This window comes from Peromyscus leucopus, chromosome 2 (genome assembly GCF_004664715.2).
Source record: "Peromyscus leucopus breed LL Stock chromosome 2, UCI_PerLeu_2.1, whole genome shotgun sequence".
Classification (NCBI taxonomy): Eukaryota; Metazoa; Chordata; class Mammalia; order Rodentia; family Cricetidae; genus Peromyscus; species Peromyscus leucopus.
In genome coordinates, this window is record NC_051064.1 from 141,819,809 (window position 1) to 141,839,301 (window position 19,493).

The following is a 19,493-nucleotide window of genomic DNA, read 5'->3' on the forward strand; positions in this document are numbered from 1 at the left end:
GTCCAATGTTGACAACGGCCAGAGGCTTCCTTACCAGGAGCGGCTACAGAGGTTCCCACCCAGCTCAGGTTTGTGGGTGGGACATGGTCTCATGGAGCTCAAGCTGGCTTCCTGCTCCCACCTTAACAGTGCCCAGCATATGTGAGACATGTCAACCCTCACGGTAAAGTTAGCCCGGCGCTTAGTTAATGGGAGCATGCTGAGCATGCAGGTGGCTACCTGTTGCTGTCCTTGGGGTTAGGTGTGATAGATGTGGGTTTGGTTTTTGGTGACTTGTTTAGACAGGGTCTCACTATGTAGCCATCTCTGGCCTGGGATTTGCTGTGTACACTAGGTTGGCCTTGAACCCAGATCTACCTGCCTTTGCTTTCCAGGTGCTGGGAGTAAAGGTGTGAAGTCACCACACTCATTCAAATGTTGACCTAAGATGTTTTTGACTTGGACTTTTTTGGGTTTTGGTCCTGGAGATCACACGTAGATGGGCAAGCATTCTCACAGCGAGTTTCATCCACCCTAGCCCTATGAGGGGTCTATCAGAACGCAACCCCGCCTTAAGTCAGAGAACCCCCAAACTTCACAAGAGATCTGAGGGTACCTGGCCATGTCATTTTGGCCAGTTGCCCACCAGGGGGCGCTGAGAGGTCAGCCTTTTGTCTCGGCATAGGACTGTTTGGACTGAGGTCCCTTGGCCCCCCACATCCTGGCTGTCACTGCAGTGTGCACCAAGAGTCGTGGTTAGGTTCCTGCTTTAGAGAGGAAAGGAGTTGTGGTCATGTGATGAGCTTGATCACAGGGAAGGGGGCCCATGCTGGGGAGACCTGTGCTGAGACCTCTGATGAAAGGCTGTAGTCACTTTCCCTGGGCACCCTCTGGGAAAGGCTTTCGCTGCAGAGCTGAAGAGACCCCACCCCGACCTTTTACAAGCTGACCCGGTGCAGGCCATGCTAAGTGCTGGTGGTGAAGCTGTCTGGAGAGGCCAGCAGCCTCCCGAGCCATCCTGTCACGGGATCTCCTTAGGCTGAGGACACAGGGGCCCCAGATGACTGCCGTCACACACTTGCCCGTTGGGAAGGGAGGTGTTCCCAGTGGACTGCAGTGTTGGAGAGGCCTACGGAACAGCCTTGTCCAGTCACTAGACAGAGAGGCAATAGCTTTGGAGTCCAGGCATTGGTATAGGAGCCAGGGTCAGCAGAGGTGGGCAGAGCAAAGACAATCTAAGCGTAAAATCATTACTATATGTATGGGTGAAAACTTCATGCCCAGAGCCCCGAAGATGGAGCCCCTGGAACTAGAATTAGACGTGAGCCACCATGTGGGTGCTGAGACTCAAATCTGGGTCCTCTGGAACAGCAGCCTGTGCTCTTAACCACACACTGCTCCAGCCCTTCCCTAAATGTCTCCAGGAAGGCGGGAGTCCCGAGGCCTGGGCCTGGTGCCAGCTAATAGGTTTCCCTAGGCCTGTCATTGAGTTGGAGTGTTCGTTCAGCACTGTTACATTCCCACCGTTTGGTAGGTCTTCTGAGACAGGGTTTCTCTTTGTAACAGCTCCGGCCCTGGAACTCTTGTAGACCTGGCCTCCAACTCCTAGGAATCCACCTGCCTCTGCCTCCTGAGCGCTAGGATTTAAGGCGTGTGCCACCACCGCCCGACTACATTTCCACTGTTAGCCATAGTCACATACATGCCACCACTTGGAAGGCAGAGGCAAGAAGATCAGGATTTCAGAGTGTTTACGTTTGCGCCTACATACATGTAGAATAACCCATGATGATGTGGGAATCTTGTTCCACTTGTGGGGCCCAGGGACCAAACTTAAGATTGACCTGCTGAGCCATCTCAGCTGCCCTCAAGGTCATTTTTGGCATTTAGGGAGTTCAAGGCTGGACTCGGCAACATGAGACTCTGTCTCAAAAAAAAAAAAAAAGCCTTCCAGAGGTGGGGTAGGGGGTCACATAAGTGGTTTTGGATTATCAACCTCAACTTTCTCATCCACGCCACCCTTAAGTTGGGCAGTGGAGTCCCAAGTTGTAGATGGACCATGAGAGCTATAGGTTCAGGGCACAGTGGGTCTTGGGATGATCTCCCTGCCCAGAGGAGTCACTGAACTGGGTTCATTCTAGGGTCTTCTAGCCAGCCTGAGTTCTCCTCAGTTCCCACCCCCGCATCTGGTGAGGACTTGGCATGGAACTTTTAGGCAGGTGCAGGGTGCGTTTCTTGACTAAGAACATGTAAGCATGATGCCAAGTAATCATTGGTCTTGTCAGAATTGGCCATTCATAAGCCAGACCTGAGGTATCTCTTAGGAACTGGGAGGCCTCTCTCAGGGAACTCTTGTGCCCAGCTTTGAGAATCCACTTCTGTAGGCGTCCGAGAGGCAGGCCATGGTAGATGGCTTCTAGCAGATGAACCAGAGACCATGCTGCTGGAGTCTAGGGGTCAACAGCCAAGCTGAGCCCACCAGGGCTCCTGGGAGGCCTGCAAGTTTGGTCAGGGACCTTAGAGGTAGAGTCCCCCCAGGAAAGAAGTTTGCCAGGGCAGGCAAGTGCTATCCCCCCCTCCTGGGCTCAGGCCTTCCCGGACTCTAGAGTTGAATCTACAACCAACCATCTGGAAACGCAAGTAGACTTAGGGGAGCCTTTATCCTCAGACCCACCACCTCAACTTCGGGAGTTACGGTCTTGAGTAGGGGCCATGGCCACAAAGTCCTCTGTTGTGGTGTCAGCTGTAAACTTGGATTCAGTGGATACAAATTGGGCAAGATAAACTGTCACCAAGACCAGAACAGCTGGCAAACTCAAATCCACACCTAGCCCTGAGCAGATCTGTGGGACAGTAGAGTCCACCCCCCCCCAGCCCACTTAATAGGTTGAGGTCACCAAGTGGCAGCCCCAGGCCACAGCTCTTCAGTCACACCTACACTGGAGGACAGTGATGCAGGGCAGGAAGCTTCAGGCCAGCCTGGGGTAAGACCCTGCTCCCACTGCTCCATCAGACAAGCAAGGTCACATACCCATGCTACCTACACAACCCTTGGGAGTGTGGGGGTCATTGCTGGCTCCAGACCCAGCTCTGCCCCCAACTCACATGGGATGAGAACCACTCTCCAGGTTTGCCAAGGTCTCAAGGGGCCCGATCCTGAGCACAGCGAGAGCCCCAGAGGGTACCAGACCTCTGAACCCCTCTGCTGTCTGCCCTTGGCAGAGGCAGTGAGACAGGACACTTGAGTGGGGACTGCAGGCTTTGGGAGCCTGTACAGGCTGACGCAGCTCTTCATCCCTCACGCCACTGGACAGATGAGGAAAGCCGAGCGTCCATCTGTTGGGGCCAGCTGCCACCAGCAGGGTGCCAACCCCACTGAGGCCGGTCTCTCTAGTGCAGTCCAGGTGTTAAGGCCCCCTTCTCCTTCCTCCAGCCCGGAGTATAGATGTGTGGTTTAGGCTGGGGGGGGGGGGGGGGGGGGTTGTGGTGGGAGCTGCTCAATCCAAAAAAAAAAAAAAAAAAAAAAAAAAAAAAAAAAAGATAGCTCAATCCAAAGCATTTGGCTAAGTCCAGCTGTGTTTCCCTTTATAAACTCAGAAGGAACAGGGACCGGGGGCCACATCCCATCCAAGTGACGCAAGCCCCCTCAGAAGCCCCTTCTCCAAAGTGAGGCAGATTCTGTAAGATGCATTCAGAACACCTTATTTTATTTCCTCTGCAGTTAGGTTTGTCTAAAGACCGTTCCAGCTCCCCATCCCCCTTCGACCCAGTGCACCAGGAATCACAAAGGCCGTCGAATCAGGGGCAGAGCGGGGAGCCCCGGGGGCCCAGGGCTTAAGGGATCATCTTCCACCACTTGAATGCAAACGGCACCCGGTGAATAACAATGCAGGCGCAGGCGTCTCCCATGTTGGTCAGGTAGCACTCGAAGTCATCAATGAAGGTGCACTTGAGACCCAGAGGCTCCAGTAAGTTACAGACTCTCTCTTCCAGGCAGCAGGTGCCCTTGATTAGGGGCCCAAAGGGCTTGGGGATCCCTAGATTCCTGCCCAACACAATCATCTGCAGCTGTTAAGACAGAACTAGGGTCAGGCAGGATCCGAGCCCTGGAAAGCTTTCCCTGCCCATCCTGGGGGTGGGGTGGCACATAGAATTAGATACAGGGAAAACCCACACATCACTCCTTAAGGTTGGCCAAACCTAAGCCTGTGTCCATGCAGGTATCAATCAATCTCAGTGAAATCAATATTTTTGCTTCGTTTTCTAGTGCCTGCCAATGTTTCTCTGAAAAACATGAATTCTGACCAGCAGCTAACCTTGGTGGCTTACCATATTTTTGTCTCTGGATCTGTTGCTCTGGCTTTGTCTGCGTACCCTATCCCTGCCAGCTTTGAGACCCAGGGGGCTCCAGTAATCCGCAGACTTTCATGCTCAGCTTTGTTCATTGACACCTGCCCCCCCATCTTTAACCCTTTCATGGCAGCTTTGGTGCTATGCACCTGAACCTGGGGACTACATCAGGCTGCCATTTCAGGCCACACCCATCTGATACAATCCAGCACCCTGGCCTGCAAGGCCAAGCAGACTGTTGGAACCAGGCATGCCCAGTGACCCTCACCATGTCAGGGAAGTACGGCCGTGCAAAGTGTTTTGTGAAGTTTGGGCTGGAGGGGACATTTGTCAGCATCTCCAGGCAGAAGAGCTGTGGGATGGCAATGATGTCTTTGTCCGTCAGGCCCAGTTCCTTCTTTAGGAGGGTGCGGTTCAGGCTAATGCATTTCTGTACCACAGGGAAGGCAGGGAGAGACGGCAGGGATGCGAACATCATCATCAGGAAGGAGCTGAGCCCTGTTTGTTTCTACACAAATCCAGAAAGAGACCTTGGAGCAGCTTCTATCTGGCTCAGATCCCATGAGCTAGGAGCCCTGGTGGGCCATGCGAGCCTTTCCTTCCCACATAGTATAGTAGTCCTAAGGTAAAGTGCATTCAGAGAAAGAGCTGGGGTGCTGGGTGGCCACTAGTCCTTCAGGGGGGCAGGGGTGGGGGAGGGGAGCGGAAGCACATGCGCAGAGTGGGGCAGGGGCACACAGAAGTCTTCAGGTCCTTCCCTCAGATCTAAGCCGCCACTCCTGCCGACTCGGCATACCTGCCTTGGACACTTCCCTGCACCCTTGGTTTCCAGCTCCATCTTGAAAGATCAAACCACCTGCCCTGGACTCATACCCACCCTGCCAGGGCAAGTGGCCCTCAGCGGCTTCTGCAGAGACCAGGGCACCAGTGTACTGTGGCATTGGATGTTCTTGGTCTAAGAGCAGTAAAGACCCAGTGAACAGAGCACCCCACTGCACCCCTGAAATCTGTATCTGGGGCTGGCACCCCCAGTAGGATCAGCACCTTCTTGGGGACAGTCTCCTATCTCAGGCCTTTACCTCCACATAATCATTCTGCTTTCGCAAGTTCTCATCAGCCAGGACTTGAGAGATGGTTCTGGACTCCCTCCCTGTGGGAAGCAAAAGAGGCCAGGCAGGGGGCAGATCAATGCCCAGCGTGACTCAGCCACTGGGGCATCCTCAGACCAGTGACTGTATTGTCAGTCTCAGGGACCACACCTGGGTCTAGTGTCTTACATCTGGTGCTGGCCAAGATACACAACACCAGAAAACCCAGGCAGGATCTACTGCCCCTAGCCACTGTCTGGTTGGAAGGAAAGCCAGCTCAGTACTTCAGTGTGGTGATATCAGCCCCGACTCGGCTCAGCTGGACACCAACTCTGTACAGCTGTGCTGTGCTACCCCCTACGTGGGTACCAGGAGCCTCAGCTGTGGTCAACAGCTTTAACTCTGCTCCCTCAGGTTCCAGCCCAGAAGTGACACCACCTTTGCTTTCTAGTATGTATCCCATGACCTCTCAACCCTGTGACAAGGTGTTCCTGGACCTTACCACAGAACGTTGCTCAGGATAGGGGTGGTACCCCGAGTCTCTAACCCAGGTCGAGAGACTGTCCCGACGCCCCCACCTTACTGGAGACAGTCCCTTCGTGTTTCCCTCATGTTTAGGGCAGAAGGTGGCCTGGGGCGCACCTTTGCCGGTCCCCCCCCCCCCCCCCCCCCGTGTTTCCTCCTTAAGGGAGACCTGAAGTGTCAGGGCCACTCAAGCCTGTGGCCCCTCATGGAGGTCATACAGGCATCACCAGTTGGGGCCAATGGAGCTACTTCACTGCAGCCCGGAACCTCAGGTCTGCCTGGATAGTAGGGTGCCCCCTTCCTGGTGTGAGGTGTCCCAACAATGGCCATCCCCCACCTCCTAGGATTTCCTGGGCCCTCTCTACCAAGGGTGGTGATTGAAGACCAGTGGTCCTCAATCTTCCTAATGCTGCTCTGCTCTAATACATTCCTCATGTTGTGGTGATCCCTGACCACAAAATTATTTCATGGCTACTTCGTAACTAATTTTTCTAGCTACTTCATAACTAATTTGGCTACCATTAGGATTCATAATGTAAATATCTGATATGCAGGCTATCTGATATGCGACTTCTGTGAAAGGGTTTTCAAACCCCACCCCCCACCCCTACCCCGGGTCTCTACTCACAAGTTGGGAACTGCTCAAGAAGGTACTAGGTGGCCAGGCGGTGATGGCTTACGCTTTTAATCCCAGCACTCAGGAGGCAGAGACAGGAAGATCGAAGTTCGAGGCCAGCCTGGCCTACAGAGTGACGTTCCAGGACAACCAGGGCTGTTACACAGAGAAACCATCTCGAAAAACCAAAAGGGCCCTAGGTGAAGAAAAGCCGCTTTACCATTAGAAATGAGCTGGTCTGGTCTGACCTCATCAAACAGGTTCGCATCCCCATAGCCTTCCTTCTGCTTCTGTTCAAACAGCTCGTAGCAGGCACTGGGGCTGGCCAGCAGGAGGCGGAAGCCCTGGGAAAGGAGACCAGAGTCACCTGCTGTGCCGGGGCCCCTTGGCTCTCCAGCAGACACCTTCTCCAGCCCCAACACAAACCTTGCCCTCGTCATGTTTGTCGTTTACAGGGACAAAGCACATGAACTCATCCATGTGGCCCGTCATCAACCAGTCTGAGAAGAGCTCCACAGGGGCCTGCACCTGCTGGGCATACACGAAGTCACGCAGGGCCTTGCTCATGTCCCGGCCCTCGGAGCTGGAAGAGAGAGCGCGAGCAGCCTTTGAGATGCTGTGGCCTAGGGCAGCTGCCCACCATACACTGAGAATCGGGCCATCTCCAGGCTATGGACTGCTTTTGCCAATAGGTAGGGGGGCAGATTCCTTACTCCGTGCCAAGGAATTGGCTCAGTAGAGAAGAGCACTTGTCACCAAGCCTGGGGACCTGGATTGAATCCCTAAGGACCCACAGAGAGAACCGATTGCTACAGGTTGTCCTGGTCGCGTGTGCCGTGGCACTCACGCACACAAAACTTAGAGAGGGGTGTGTGTTTGCAGTAGCCCTTACTGTGACCTAGCTCAAGCGCAGATCACGTAATCCTAATTGGCTGAGCCCTGAACTACAGGATCACCTGGTTTTAGAGTTAAGATCGCCAACCCAAACCCAGGTTTTGTATACATCATGTTTTGGGGACTAACAGTCTAACAACCTAGTTGGTTTAAACCCAGGAAGTCAAAGTTTTTTTTTTGTTTTTTTTTTTTTTTTTTTTTTTTGGGGGAAGTTTTTACTTTGAGACAGGGTCCCATGTAGCTCAGGCTACTCTCAAATCCACAGAGGCAGGAGTCAGGGATAGAACTAAACCCAGGGCCTCCTGCTTGCTAGGTAAGCTCGCCAGCTGTGCCACATCCTTAGAGAAAGCAAGCTTGGAGGCGGAGCTAACTCCAGTCTTACCCGAACCCAAGGCTCAAGGACCCTCAGTGTCACAAAGAATGCAGAGCAGCGTGCTGAGGGGAACGAGAATTTCTGCGACCAGACTGACAGCCGTTTTCCTTTAAGATGGCTCGCCACCTGCCGGCTGGTCTAGCTCACCTGGGGTAAAAGCTGCCACCAATGAGGACCCTGCCTAGCGGGTAGTCTTTGCCTTGAGCCTTGACTGGTGGGGAGACGATCAGGTTCCCGATGGAATCCAGGCTAGCCACTCCGTGGTCTTCGGTGTGGTGGGTCAGGTAGCCAACGCCAGGGCTCTAGGAGACCACCCAATGGGGAAGAGGGTTACATAGGAAGAACTGCATGTAGGCCTCATCTCACTCCCGACTGGCAGGAACATGCACATCTATCCCCCCTCTTCCCCAGAGGCCACCTGGGACCCCTGCCCCCAGCACCCCATCATCCCGGCTCAACCCCGGGCCTTAGAGGTTCACTATAATCAGAACACAGCCCAGCTCCTCACCAGTGAGTATTTTATGGGGAACTCTTCCATATTGGAAACCCGAGGGGTGTCGAAAATCAAGGACACCGTCTTGTGAGGAGCCTGAGTGTAGCAGAAAGCCATTTCATCCTGGGGCAGACAAAGATGGTAGTTAATTTTCTTCATCAGCTACACTATTCCCTGGGAACAGCCCGAGAGAAGCCTGGTCAGCTCCTGGCTCGGACCTCAAAACCTTCCCAGAGGCTTTGCCCAACACATCCCACCTTCCAGTTTAAGGCTGAGAATTCCACCCATTGACAGGTCTTCTCAAACTCTACTTTCAAAGCAAATCAACTGTTTCTGGTACCTACAAGCAGTCACCATGCCCTCTGCCCTAGCCTGTGATGCCTTCTAGCCAGGTCCCCACCCACCCAAAGTTCCCTGCATCTCAGCCGAAGAGTTTTTTGGTGTGTAGATGGGGGCGGGTGTCTTTTGAGACAGCTTCTTGTGTAGCCTTTAAAGTTACTATGTAGCTGAGGGCTGGCTTTGAATTCTCGATTGTTCCCTCCCTCGTCTCCCAAGTGCTGGGATTACAGGTATGCACCACCTCGCACCCAGTTTTTCAGGATGCTGGGAATTGAACTTGGGACTCTGCACTAGGCAGGCACTCTGAGCTACATCCCTAACCCTTGACCTTTCTATTCTGGTTTGGACCTTTCGAGTGTCACCTCCACCTTGGCTTGAGTTGGCTTCTGTGCTTTGCTGAAAGGATCTCTTATTCCATGGTGCAACTTCTACCTGCCCCCATTCCTCCTCGTCCCTCCAAGCACACCTCGCATTGCGACTTCTGTCAACGGCACTGCCGCCTGTCGGGCTGGTGGCCCCGTCACAGCCCCAGCGGCGCCAGCCTCGTGACCCCACTGAAGGTTTCCTCAAGCGGCCTAGATGACCTGCTTAAGGGCTGTCCCGTTGGTCCCCTTTTCTCTCTCAGCACTCGGAGCTGGGGCCTGGCCGGAGGGTACCTGTCCTCACTCATCCCTAGCCCCTGCTGGTACCACAGCCTCCAGTAAGTGCTCAGATGTGCTTGGAACAGAAGGATTCTCCGGAACCAGAGTCAAGCCAGCTCCGGCTCTGCCGTTAGGCCAGACACAAGCCCAGACTCACAGCCCAGCTCCAACACCTGCAACCGAGGTCTCCAGCTGACCTCGAAACGCGCCTGGCACCTGGAAGGAGGGGGACTAGACTCTGATCTGACAAGCCTGGCCGGCTCACTGTGTTAAGGTCATCCTGTGGCATGTGTCCAGCCCCTCCTGCCATTCCTCCACAGCTGGAGCACCCCAGGTCGGGGTGTCAGTTACCTGCAGCCATTTGCCCTGGCGGTTGGGGTCCTCATACACAGATGCCACCTGCACGTTGCTCTTCTCACTCAGTCTGATCACTGTGTCCACAAAGCCCTGCAGCTGCAGCGCCCTGGCGCGAGAGAGAAGCCCACCGCGATTTCCTCAAGGTCCTCGCAACAGTCACACTCCAGGCCCCAGGGGCAAGGCAAGGGAGAGGACCACATTCTGCCCGTGAGGGAAATGGAGCCGCTGCCCCCCCCCCCACCGAGTAGGTCACTGGCTTGGACTTTTTCTGCCTAGACTATGCTGGCAACTACTGGCAGTCCAAGCCTGTTCACACCTTTTGATCACCTGTGTGCACACACACGCTATTATATCCTTGTATGGGCTCCTCTACCCAAACCATTGGATGACTGTTTGCTCCCCATGAGGACTACTAGAAACTAGCTCAAGATGGCCAATGAGGTCATCTATCTGTGGGGCGTGGGCATGGGGGGACATCTGGACACCTGGATTAGTTTTTTTTTTTTTTTTTTTGAGACAAGGTCTTATTACTACAGTGTCCTGGAACTTGCTTTGCAGACCAGGCTGACTCCAAACTCAGACTTGTCACCCGAGTGGTGGGGTTCAAGGTGTGCCCCACACCACACTTGGAAAAACTTGGGGTTTTAGTTTTCATAGAGAACACCAACACTTGTGGATCTACAGTGGACATCCTTTCCTTGGGCACTAAGTGACATTTGAAGATGATGTCAAGACATCCAATTTAATAACTGGACCCTCAAGAGTTGATGGAACCAGTCAGTCACAACTGGAAAGTGTCCTCACCAGGATTCTAGTCCAGTCCCAGACCCAGTGTTTTTGTTGACATCCTATGCAACTCTCCAAAGACCTTATTTCTTGGGTCTCCCGGCCAGCATGGACAGAAGAGGATGCTAGTGAGACACCCTCCCCAGGTGGCCTCAGAACTCTTACCTGCACAGGTAAAGCTCGAGAGGCATCTGGGTGCTGGGAGTAAAGATGTAAGGAGCAACCCGGAACATCACTGTGTCCTTGTAGAGCGGCATCTCTGGGATCAACTGCAATGTATGACAGGTCTCCATGGAGACCTGGCTCCATCTGCCCCCTTTCTCCCTAGCACCCCTGGGGTCTGCAGCTGTTCATCTTAACCCATCACTAGAGCCCACTACCTTTCACAGCTTTCTGGACTCCCCACCCCACCCCCCGCAGCTGTACTGAGAGCCGTACGTGGGTGTCCTGCCTAGCACCCATAGCTCTTCCCTCCACCAAGCCCAAGGATCCTCGCTGACCCAGGGACATACTTTGTCATAAGACTTTTCCACTAGGGAGACGGAGAAGGAAATCAGGCCTGTGAAGTTGGCAGATGGGAACTCTATGGCCTCTATGTAGAAGGTCTCTTTCCCTCGGTTCTCAAAGGGAGCCAGGACATGGTCAGGCTTGCCAGGTCCTATTACCAGTTCATAGGTACTGGTGGCGGTACCTTCTAGGAGAGAGAAGGGGGTGAGTGGCAGCTGGAGCTGCTGGCGGTGTTCCAGGTGGGCAAACACAGCAGGCTTATGATCCCTTCTCAACATCAGAGCCGAGGGCTCTGAGATCGCCAGCACTGTTAAGGGTCACTTAATGCACCAAACTGTATTTACAAGTGTGTGCACATGCATGTCGAGACCAGAGGCTGACATAGGCGTCCTCAATAACCTTACTTGAGACAAGGTCTCCTTCACTGAAACAGGACCTTATCAATTCAACTAAAGTGGCTGGTCAAGTCCCCAAGATTCTGTCATCCACCTCCCCCAGCTGTGGGGTTCCAGATGCAAGCCACACCTCACCTAGATGTGTGCTGGCATCTGAACTCATAATTCATGATTACAAGCGCTTTACTGACCGAGTTATCTCCCCAGCCTCAGCACCAACATCCTTTTGAAGGCTTAGGACAAACACATCAGAAGTCAGGACTCAGAGAGCCCATGCTCAGGTGGTGCTCACTTTTAATGAGGTAGGGTGTCTACTTGAACTCACAAATCTGACCTTTGGGAAGAATTGTAGGAGTCCCTAAAGGTTGAGACACTCAGCATGCAGAGATGTGCTTAACCCCACCAGATGTTGGCCATCCACATAATGGATCTATGACCCCCTCCAGACATCTCAGGAGGCACCTAGAGCGTGAGCCCTGCCACCGTTACCATGAAGCCGATTTGAATTTTAGGTCCTGTAAACCACAGGAGAGACCCTGAAGGTGGCTGGTCACCCATCAGGTGGTCTCTATAGTAGCTAGACTCCAAATCAGCTGAGCTGCCAAGCTTCTCCCTGGTGTCAATAACCACCTGGGTCCTCTTACCACTCCCAATTAAACCAGGTCCCAGTCATGGGAAAAAACGGCACCCCCGACTCCCACCCCAGGTCACTTGAACCTTTTCCCCAGGCCTTTGATCAACCTGGACAGCAAACAGCACATGCCACTTGCCTGCTGGGGAGTGAGCAGGGGACAGGGTACCACATGGTGTACCCTGATGACTGCCACTCCAGCTTCTGAGCCACTAGATTCCAAAGGTTTACTATAATGGGGGTCTTGGGTTAAGGTGGTTCCAGACTAGAGAGATGGCTCAGTGGTTAAGAGCACTGGACACTCCTTCCAGAAGACCCGGGTTAGATTTCCAGCACTCACATTGCAGGCTCACAACCATCTAACTCCAGTTCCAGAGAACCTCACACCCTCTTGTGGACCCCTAATCACCAGGCACACACAGTGCATAGACATACATGTAGGCAAGACACCCACACACAAATTTAAGTTTTTCAAAGATAGATCCTCCTAGTAGGAGTTACTTGGAGATATTTTATAAGGCATCCCATCAGTTCAAATGTGTTTCTCCATTTCCAGCTAAGAGAATCCTGAAGCTAGGCACCATCATCCCCATATCTAGATGGATTGGCTAACCCATGGTAGTATATATAAATTAACTGTCTGGCAAAGGTGGCAGCCAGACAGTCCCTGCAACATAGATCTGGCCACACAGCCTGTGACCTGCAACTCTAGATTCTGGGCACCCTGCTAGAGGTGGTGTAGGGCTGGGACTTACTCTGGAGCGAGTAGACTTTTGCCTTGCTTGCCTCTTCCTTGGAAGTATGGAGGATCAGCGAGTAGTTCTTAAGGACAGCTTGGGGGCCCTCCACAGTCAGTGTCATTGGAGAGAGGTTCTGTATTGCTGGACCAAGGATGGACACAGGCTCAGGCAGGCCAGGCTCTGGGACAGGAAAGTGAACAGCAGGGATAAGGGCCAAGTTGCATTGAGTCTCGCTTAGTAGTCCAGGCTGGCTGAGCACAGCGATTCCCCTGCCTCAGCCTCCCAGGTGCTGGCATGACAGGTGTGAGCTATCATGTCTGGCTTGAAGCCTTATCTGAGATCCTCTGGCTCCTGGGATGCTCTAGGGTCCCCAGCCTGAAGGCACCTCCTGCTCACTATAGAGGTTCCCACACCCCTTTTATGGGATCAGGAGTTCTCACCATCTTGTGAGGTCAACATCTCATCTCTACCCGGCCCCCCCATCCCCTGGCAAAATGAGGCTCATTCATAGCCAGGAAGTAATGGGTTGTCCGATTAAGACTCTTCATGGGGACTGAGGATGTAGCTTAGCTGATAGTGTTTGCCTAGCATGCACAAAGCCTCAGTGTCCAGTCCCTAGCACTATATATAAATGGTGTGAAACATTTGTAATTCTCACAGGAGGTAGACACGATAATCAGAAGTCCAAGGCCAGCCTGGGCTACATGAGATCTTTGTCTCAAAACACATGCAGAGGACCTGGAAAGTTGCCTTTGTGGTTAAGAGCACTTGCTACTCTTCCAAAGGATCTGGGTTTGGCTCCTAGCATCCATTTCAAGTAGCTTACAACCAATTGTAAATTCCAGTTCCAGGAGATCTGTTGTCCTCCGACTTCAAGGACTCCAACACACACACATATGCAATGAATCAATTTTTTGAGACAGGGTTTCCCTGTGTAGCTCTGACTGGCCTGGAGCTCACTCTAGACCAGGATGGCCTTGAACTCAGATCTGCCTGCTTCTGCCTCCCAAGTGCTGGGATTAAAGGAGTGTGCCACCACGCCTGGCTTATGAACAATTCTTTTAAAAGCTGTACACATCTTTGTATGAAACCATGTGGCCTCTCATACAGCTTCAAGGCATAAAACCCTTTGGTATAACAGCAATGTCACCCAGGGTCTTTGTACATGTTAGGCAAATGCTCTTTGTGGAATAATACACTCCCAACCTATGAAAAGAGACTTGATTATCCGAGGAATGGGCTGTGACCTGCATGTGTGCTAAGGAATGGCCAGAGCTTGGCAGAGGTGGGGACGTCGGAAGGGTGTGTACCTTTGCACTTGTCCTGAACACTGGTCTTTTCAGACTCGCCTCTTTCGCCAGGATTACAGTTGACAAGCAGGATGGCTCCCCAGCCATTCGGGCCCCACACCCATCTTTTCTGCAAAGGACAGGGACATTGAGGCAGGAAAGAGACAAGCACACCCTCTGATTCTCACATGCAGAGCTTTGTCCTCACAGTCCTGGGGATCCAGGGGACAGACTTTGAAGATGACGACTGGGTGAGTGGAAGCTGAACGCAGGTTTCAGGAATGCAGAGACAGAGGCATGCTACAAGAGATGTGTCCCCACCAGAGGTCCAGGGGTGGCAAAGCTAACCTGCTATAGTGGCTACATGAGCAGGCCTGTGCCTTTGGACACCAGCCTATTTTGATTTTGTTTTAAGAAAAGGTCTTGATATGTAAGCCTAGGATGGCATCAAACTCACCATCCTGCCTTTGACAGGCAGGGGCCACCACATCTGGCTTTGTTTTGTTCTGAGACAGGATCTACTATAGCCCAGGCTAGCTTGGAATTCCCAAGAATGGCCTTCAATGCCTGATGCTTCTGCTTTACATCGTGGATGCTGGAAAGGCACATTCCCACCACACCTGGCTATTTTTCAGTAAGTCAGAAATTGATTTTATTGACCTTGACTTGTGTAGCAATAAAACTTAAAGACACCCTGGAGGTCAGATAAAAATAGGCCTGAGGGTCAGAGATGGCTCCCTAAGGTCCTGCTTTGCTCCCTCGACCAGGCAAGCCTCACCTTAGCCTGCTTGTCACTTGGCATGTCCAGCTGTCCATCTCGGTAGATGTCTGCTTCTAGGGAGACCTCTGAAAGGAAAGGGAGAGATCTCAGACACTTGCACTGCTAATGGGGCCCAGAAGCTCCGGTGGTCCTCACAGGGCAAGCCCAGCCTCCGGTGCTGTTGAAAGCCTAACGTGGTGTCTCAATGTCGAGAATTTCAGCCTCTTCAGAATCATGCTGAGATCCACACAATGAGTCACACATTAAAAAAGAAAAACACAACTCCGTTTTCTTGTGTGATTTTATATTGGAATGTATCCATAGCTATACTGGGCCACAGGTTGGACACTCATGGTGAGCCAGTGTCCTCATAGGCCTGCTGGTTCCCACGAATAAGTCAGGGAAGGGGCCGTCTCCCCACACCATCCACACTCAGACCTAGATCCTGACATGATCTCATCCTTTCACCTTCCGTCCAAGCACTTCCAACAGGGAATCTACCTCCTTACCTTTCTAGAAAAATCTTTGAACTTGAAGACACACAAGGATCAACACAGAATTCCTTGGAAACTTAAGGGTCCAGGCTTCTGCCCAAAGCCTTCCTGGGGGACTACCTTCTCGTGGCATCCCACTGCCCAAACCTTCCCACTCAGCTCAGCTCCTTTCAACTTGGCCTTAGTCTCGGCTCCTAGGTCCTGTGTGAGGTGCCACTTGCCCCGTCGGGAGGGTCAGGGCCACGAGCCTGGCCCTGGCTTGCTGCTGCAGCCTCAGCACCCAACCTGCAGGCATGGTGCCCCGCTGCCCACAGTGAGCCTGACCGCTTGGGATACGGCAGTGTGTAGAGACTGCCATTTTGGAGTGTACTGTTTAAGTATGCACAGAGGTTGGCTGGAGAGGATAGTATATATGTTCATGGACAGGAACATGGGCCAGGGGGTGCAGGGACTAGGGAATGGAGCCAGCTGTTTGTCTTTAGGGAGTCTTATAAATTAACATCTCAAAGCCCTGAAAGAGGCAAAAAAAATCTAACATCTGGAGTCCAAGGTACAGAAGGAATGGGAAATATGTACAAAGTGCCAAGTTCAAGGGTCAAAGAAGCCACTAGTGCCAAAAATAGAAGGGGCAAGAAAACCAGACTCGTGTCAGAGGGTAGCTGGGCTACTCATGGAGGGAGGGCTTGTGGCAGTCGTGACGTTTGATTTGATTTGGGTCCTACAGAAGCAGCTCAAAGCCTGGGAACCTGTCAACTGAAGTCTTTCTGAAGATATACCACTCTAGCTGTGGCATCAAAACTGGACCCACAGAATGGCAAGATGCTAGGAGTCCCACTGAAGACCTGGGCAAATATCGAGGATGACGACAGTCTGGACAGAGCTGAGGACTCCTTGCAGTCCAGCTATACTTAAAGTGTCTAAGATTTAGACGGACATGGAGTCCTGGAGGACGAAGGGCAACACCAAGGTGATGAGCCTGAACACCCAGAAGGCTGGAGCGATGTCTGCTGTGATAGGGGAAGCTGCCAACCCCGGGAAGACTGGCTGCTCATGTAGAAGACCCAATTTCAACTCCCAGCACCCACATGGAAGCTCACACCTGCCTGCCAACTCCACAGTTCAAGATGATCAAGCACCCTTCTGACCCCAAGGACGGCGTCTGCCACGTGATGCACATGAACACATACACATACAAGAAGAGACTTGGGGCAGGGTAGATAGAAATCAGTTTAGGATCCATTAAGTTAGACACGTAAGCTAGGTTGGGAAGGCAATACTCATGTATCTACTGCCTGGGTAGAGACAGTGTTGGGAGTCTATAGAAGAGCTACATGAGCCTGAAATACCTCTGGTGGCCAGCTGGGGGTGAAGGGCTCTGCAAAAGGCCCTGGGAAAGATCAAAGAGGGATCTTGATATGTTTCAGGTGACGTGTGTAGAGAAGGATGACAGGTGTGTCTAATAGCAGCGGTCAAGGCAGAGAGGACAGTGGCCACCTGGTTTTTATGAAGCAGCTGGGAGATGGGGCTGGAGAGATGGCTCAGCTACGAGGAGCTCTTACTGCTTCTCTCCCAGAGGATCCAAGTTCGGTTCCCAGCATGATCAGACATCACAACCACCTGTAACTCCAGTCCAGGGGCACCTGATGCCCTCCCCTCTGGCCTCGTGCGCACTCACACCGAGAGTTAAGGCCTTCTTACATCAGTAAGTTGCTAAGGGTAGAGATCCACAGTGAGAGGACATAGGCATTTTGTACCAGACCTGCCAGTGATGCGAGTGAGGAAGGGGGCAGATTCTGGTTGCTGTTATCCTCAGGAAATTAAGGAAGGGAGGAGTGACTGAACCCCAAGGGAAGCAATAGGAGGCATTTTATATATGAGGAGTCTCTCCCTAGCTTGGCACCGTCTGCCCTGCTCTCCAGAGGAGATCTGGATGGGCTTCAGCTCCTAGAGGCAGCAAGACTCACCAACGCCGGTGAGGTACAGCACAGCGGTGGCCGTGGGGACCTCTGTGTCAGGACAGTAGTAGGAGACCAACACCTGTGGGGAGAGCGGGAGGATCTGTTAAGGGTGGAAAGCAGGAGCCCAGCGCCAGAGTGCTAGGTGGAGTCTAGGCATTTGACCTCGGCTTTGTGCTCCAGCCATCTAAGTTTCCAACAGCCCACTGTGAGCTGGCCTAAGGGGCCTCAACCACCTAGGACTTCTAGAGTCTCACTGAAGTTGCTTATGCTGGCCTTGAACTTGTTCTGCAGCCCAGGTAGCTCTTGCAACTTTTGATCCTCCTTCCAGTTAACTGGGCTTAATAAGCATGCACCATTAGGTCCAGTTTCCAGCCTTGGTTCTAGCCTACTCAAGGCCCAGTGCTTACCCCAGTGAACCACCCACCTCAGGAAACTGCCTGCCCTAGACACACAGACAGGCAGGTTCCAGCCACTCACCATCCCCCACTGCGTCTTGTTCCCTGCCCACAGACAGCTGCAGCTGGCCTTTTGCCAATGGGCTTCAGCTAGGCTTGCAGGCTTCCACACTGGGATCACCTGGGTAGGTAGGGCTTAGCCCGCTCCCCTCCCTGGCTCACCTTGTCCTCGTCCACAGTGGGGCTGGGTGACACCATCCTCACCAGTGCCTCTGTGGGTTTGTTCATGGGTCGCCAGACCACGGCATCCTCCTTCCCAGTGATGACTGTGCTGGAGATGTGGATCAGGATCCTGGGGGAGCCACGGATGGTGAAGGACTGGCAGTTCTCAGGGGCACACCTGGTTTAGACGGAGACACCGCACGTTAGAAGCACAGGGTCTCACTAGCCTAGGAGGCAGGAGGGTCTGAGGACAGCTCCCCAATCCTCATCATCTTCTGGGGTTGAGGAAGTGGCCTGCTGGCCAGTGGAGTTTGGGGGCCCCTAATGTCTTCAGCTTTTCTCTTACCATCCCTACCCTGCGACCTCCATTCTTCCCGAGGATTTCCAGCCCCAACCTCACCCTCCCACCGACACCTCACAAGTAACCAAATCTTCATTTTATATACAGGCCCCAGTTCCCATGCCCGGAGCGAGCCTATGCAAGAACCACAAGGAAAACACCTCCTTGCCTACTCCTCACGACTGCGTCAAAGCTAAGGGGGCTCTGAGGAGTGAGACGCAGAGGAAAGCTGTAAGGTAGTCTCCTGCAGTGGGACTGGAAGGCCCCCGTAGACCAACCAGATTCCTGGAGGCCAGCCAGTTCAGCTGATTCCTGGGCATGGGGCCGCTACCCAGACCACCCCTTGCAGGAACCCCTGTAGATGCCCGAAGCCTTACCCACTGATGTCCAATGTGATTTCCATGCCCAGCACGCAAATGGCATGAGTAGGACTGTCCAGGGACAGGCTGAGAGTACTCTGGAAAGACATGGCAAGGCTTCCAGGCCAGCCACTCCCGGGTGCAGCCGTTACCTACCAAAGTAACTGTCTAGGGCTCTCATGCCCCCCTTGCCTTCCTCTTTAGTAGGGTAAGGAACGCCCCAGTCCGCCCCCTTGTTAAGGGTTCACGGCCTCAATCCCACGCAGGTGTGCCTGCTTTTCTCCCTGGTGGCTGTGGGAGGTGCACAGGATCGGGGAGGGGAGAGGGGGGTGGCGGGGCCCTTTCAGTCAGTATCAATGTATATCAGCTGCTGCCTCTAGACCCTGTGGCCCCGGGGAATCAGAGGTTAATCACTTGGAGCTCTGGCCTTCCACTGGGAGCAAGGGGGCATTCTGGGAAGTCGGAACCTGTATGGCCCAAGACATTAGCAGACTCTGCTGGAGCTGCCAGGGTGAAGGTCTCCAGAGGACCTGAGGGGCTGTGGTCAGGGTGCTACATCTCAAGGTTAGGGTCTTGGTTCTAGGACAGTGGTTCTCAACTTGCGGGTTTCAACCCCTCTGAGGTCGCATATCAGATATCCTACATATCGAATAATGACGCTACAATTGATAACAGTAGCAAAATCACAGTTATGAAGTAGCAATGAAATAATTTTATGTTTTGGGGTCCCCACAACATGAGAAGTGTATTAAAAGGTCGCAGCATTAGGAAGGTTGAGAATTACTGCTCTAGGATGTATGCTACTTGGCAATTGATGGAGAGGGGTTTGGCAAAGTGCTAAGATCACCGCTGGGGAAGCTGATTAGCTCTTCAAATCCCTGGTCCTGGCAGACAACCTGCAGCCTCTCTCCTGGTGATGAAGGTGATCCAGTGGCTTACAGCTGTGTCTCCTGCTAGCACAA

General features: G+C 53.0%; 1 protein-coding gene across 1 annotated transcript; it reads right to left on the reverse strand.

Moving 5' to 3' along the window:
* Positions 1–3,667: 3,667 nt before the first annotated feature.
* On the reverse strand, positions 3,668–18,691 carry Padi6 (peptidyl arginine deiminase 6). The gene is made up of 16 exons (XM_028880655.2): positions 18,550–18,691; positions 17,833–18,010; positions 17,222–17,294; positions 14,782–14,849; positions 14,025–14,133; positions 12,730–12,894; positions 10,954–11,135; positions 10,607–10,710; positions 9,650–9,761; positions 8,334–8,441; positions 7,973–8,127; positions 6,985–7,141; positions 6,779–6,902; positions 5,409–5,479; positions 4,598–4,759; positions 3,668–4,047 (listed from the first exon to the last, which is right to left on the reverse strand). Exons 1-16 carry the CDS (start codon positions 18,639–18,641, stop codon positions 3,814–3,816), a joined length of 2,094 nt encoding a protein of 697 aa, XP_028736488.1. The 5' UTR covers positions 18,642–18,691; the 3' UTR covers positions 3,668–3,813.
* Positions 18,692–19,493: the final 802 nt, after the last annotated feature.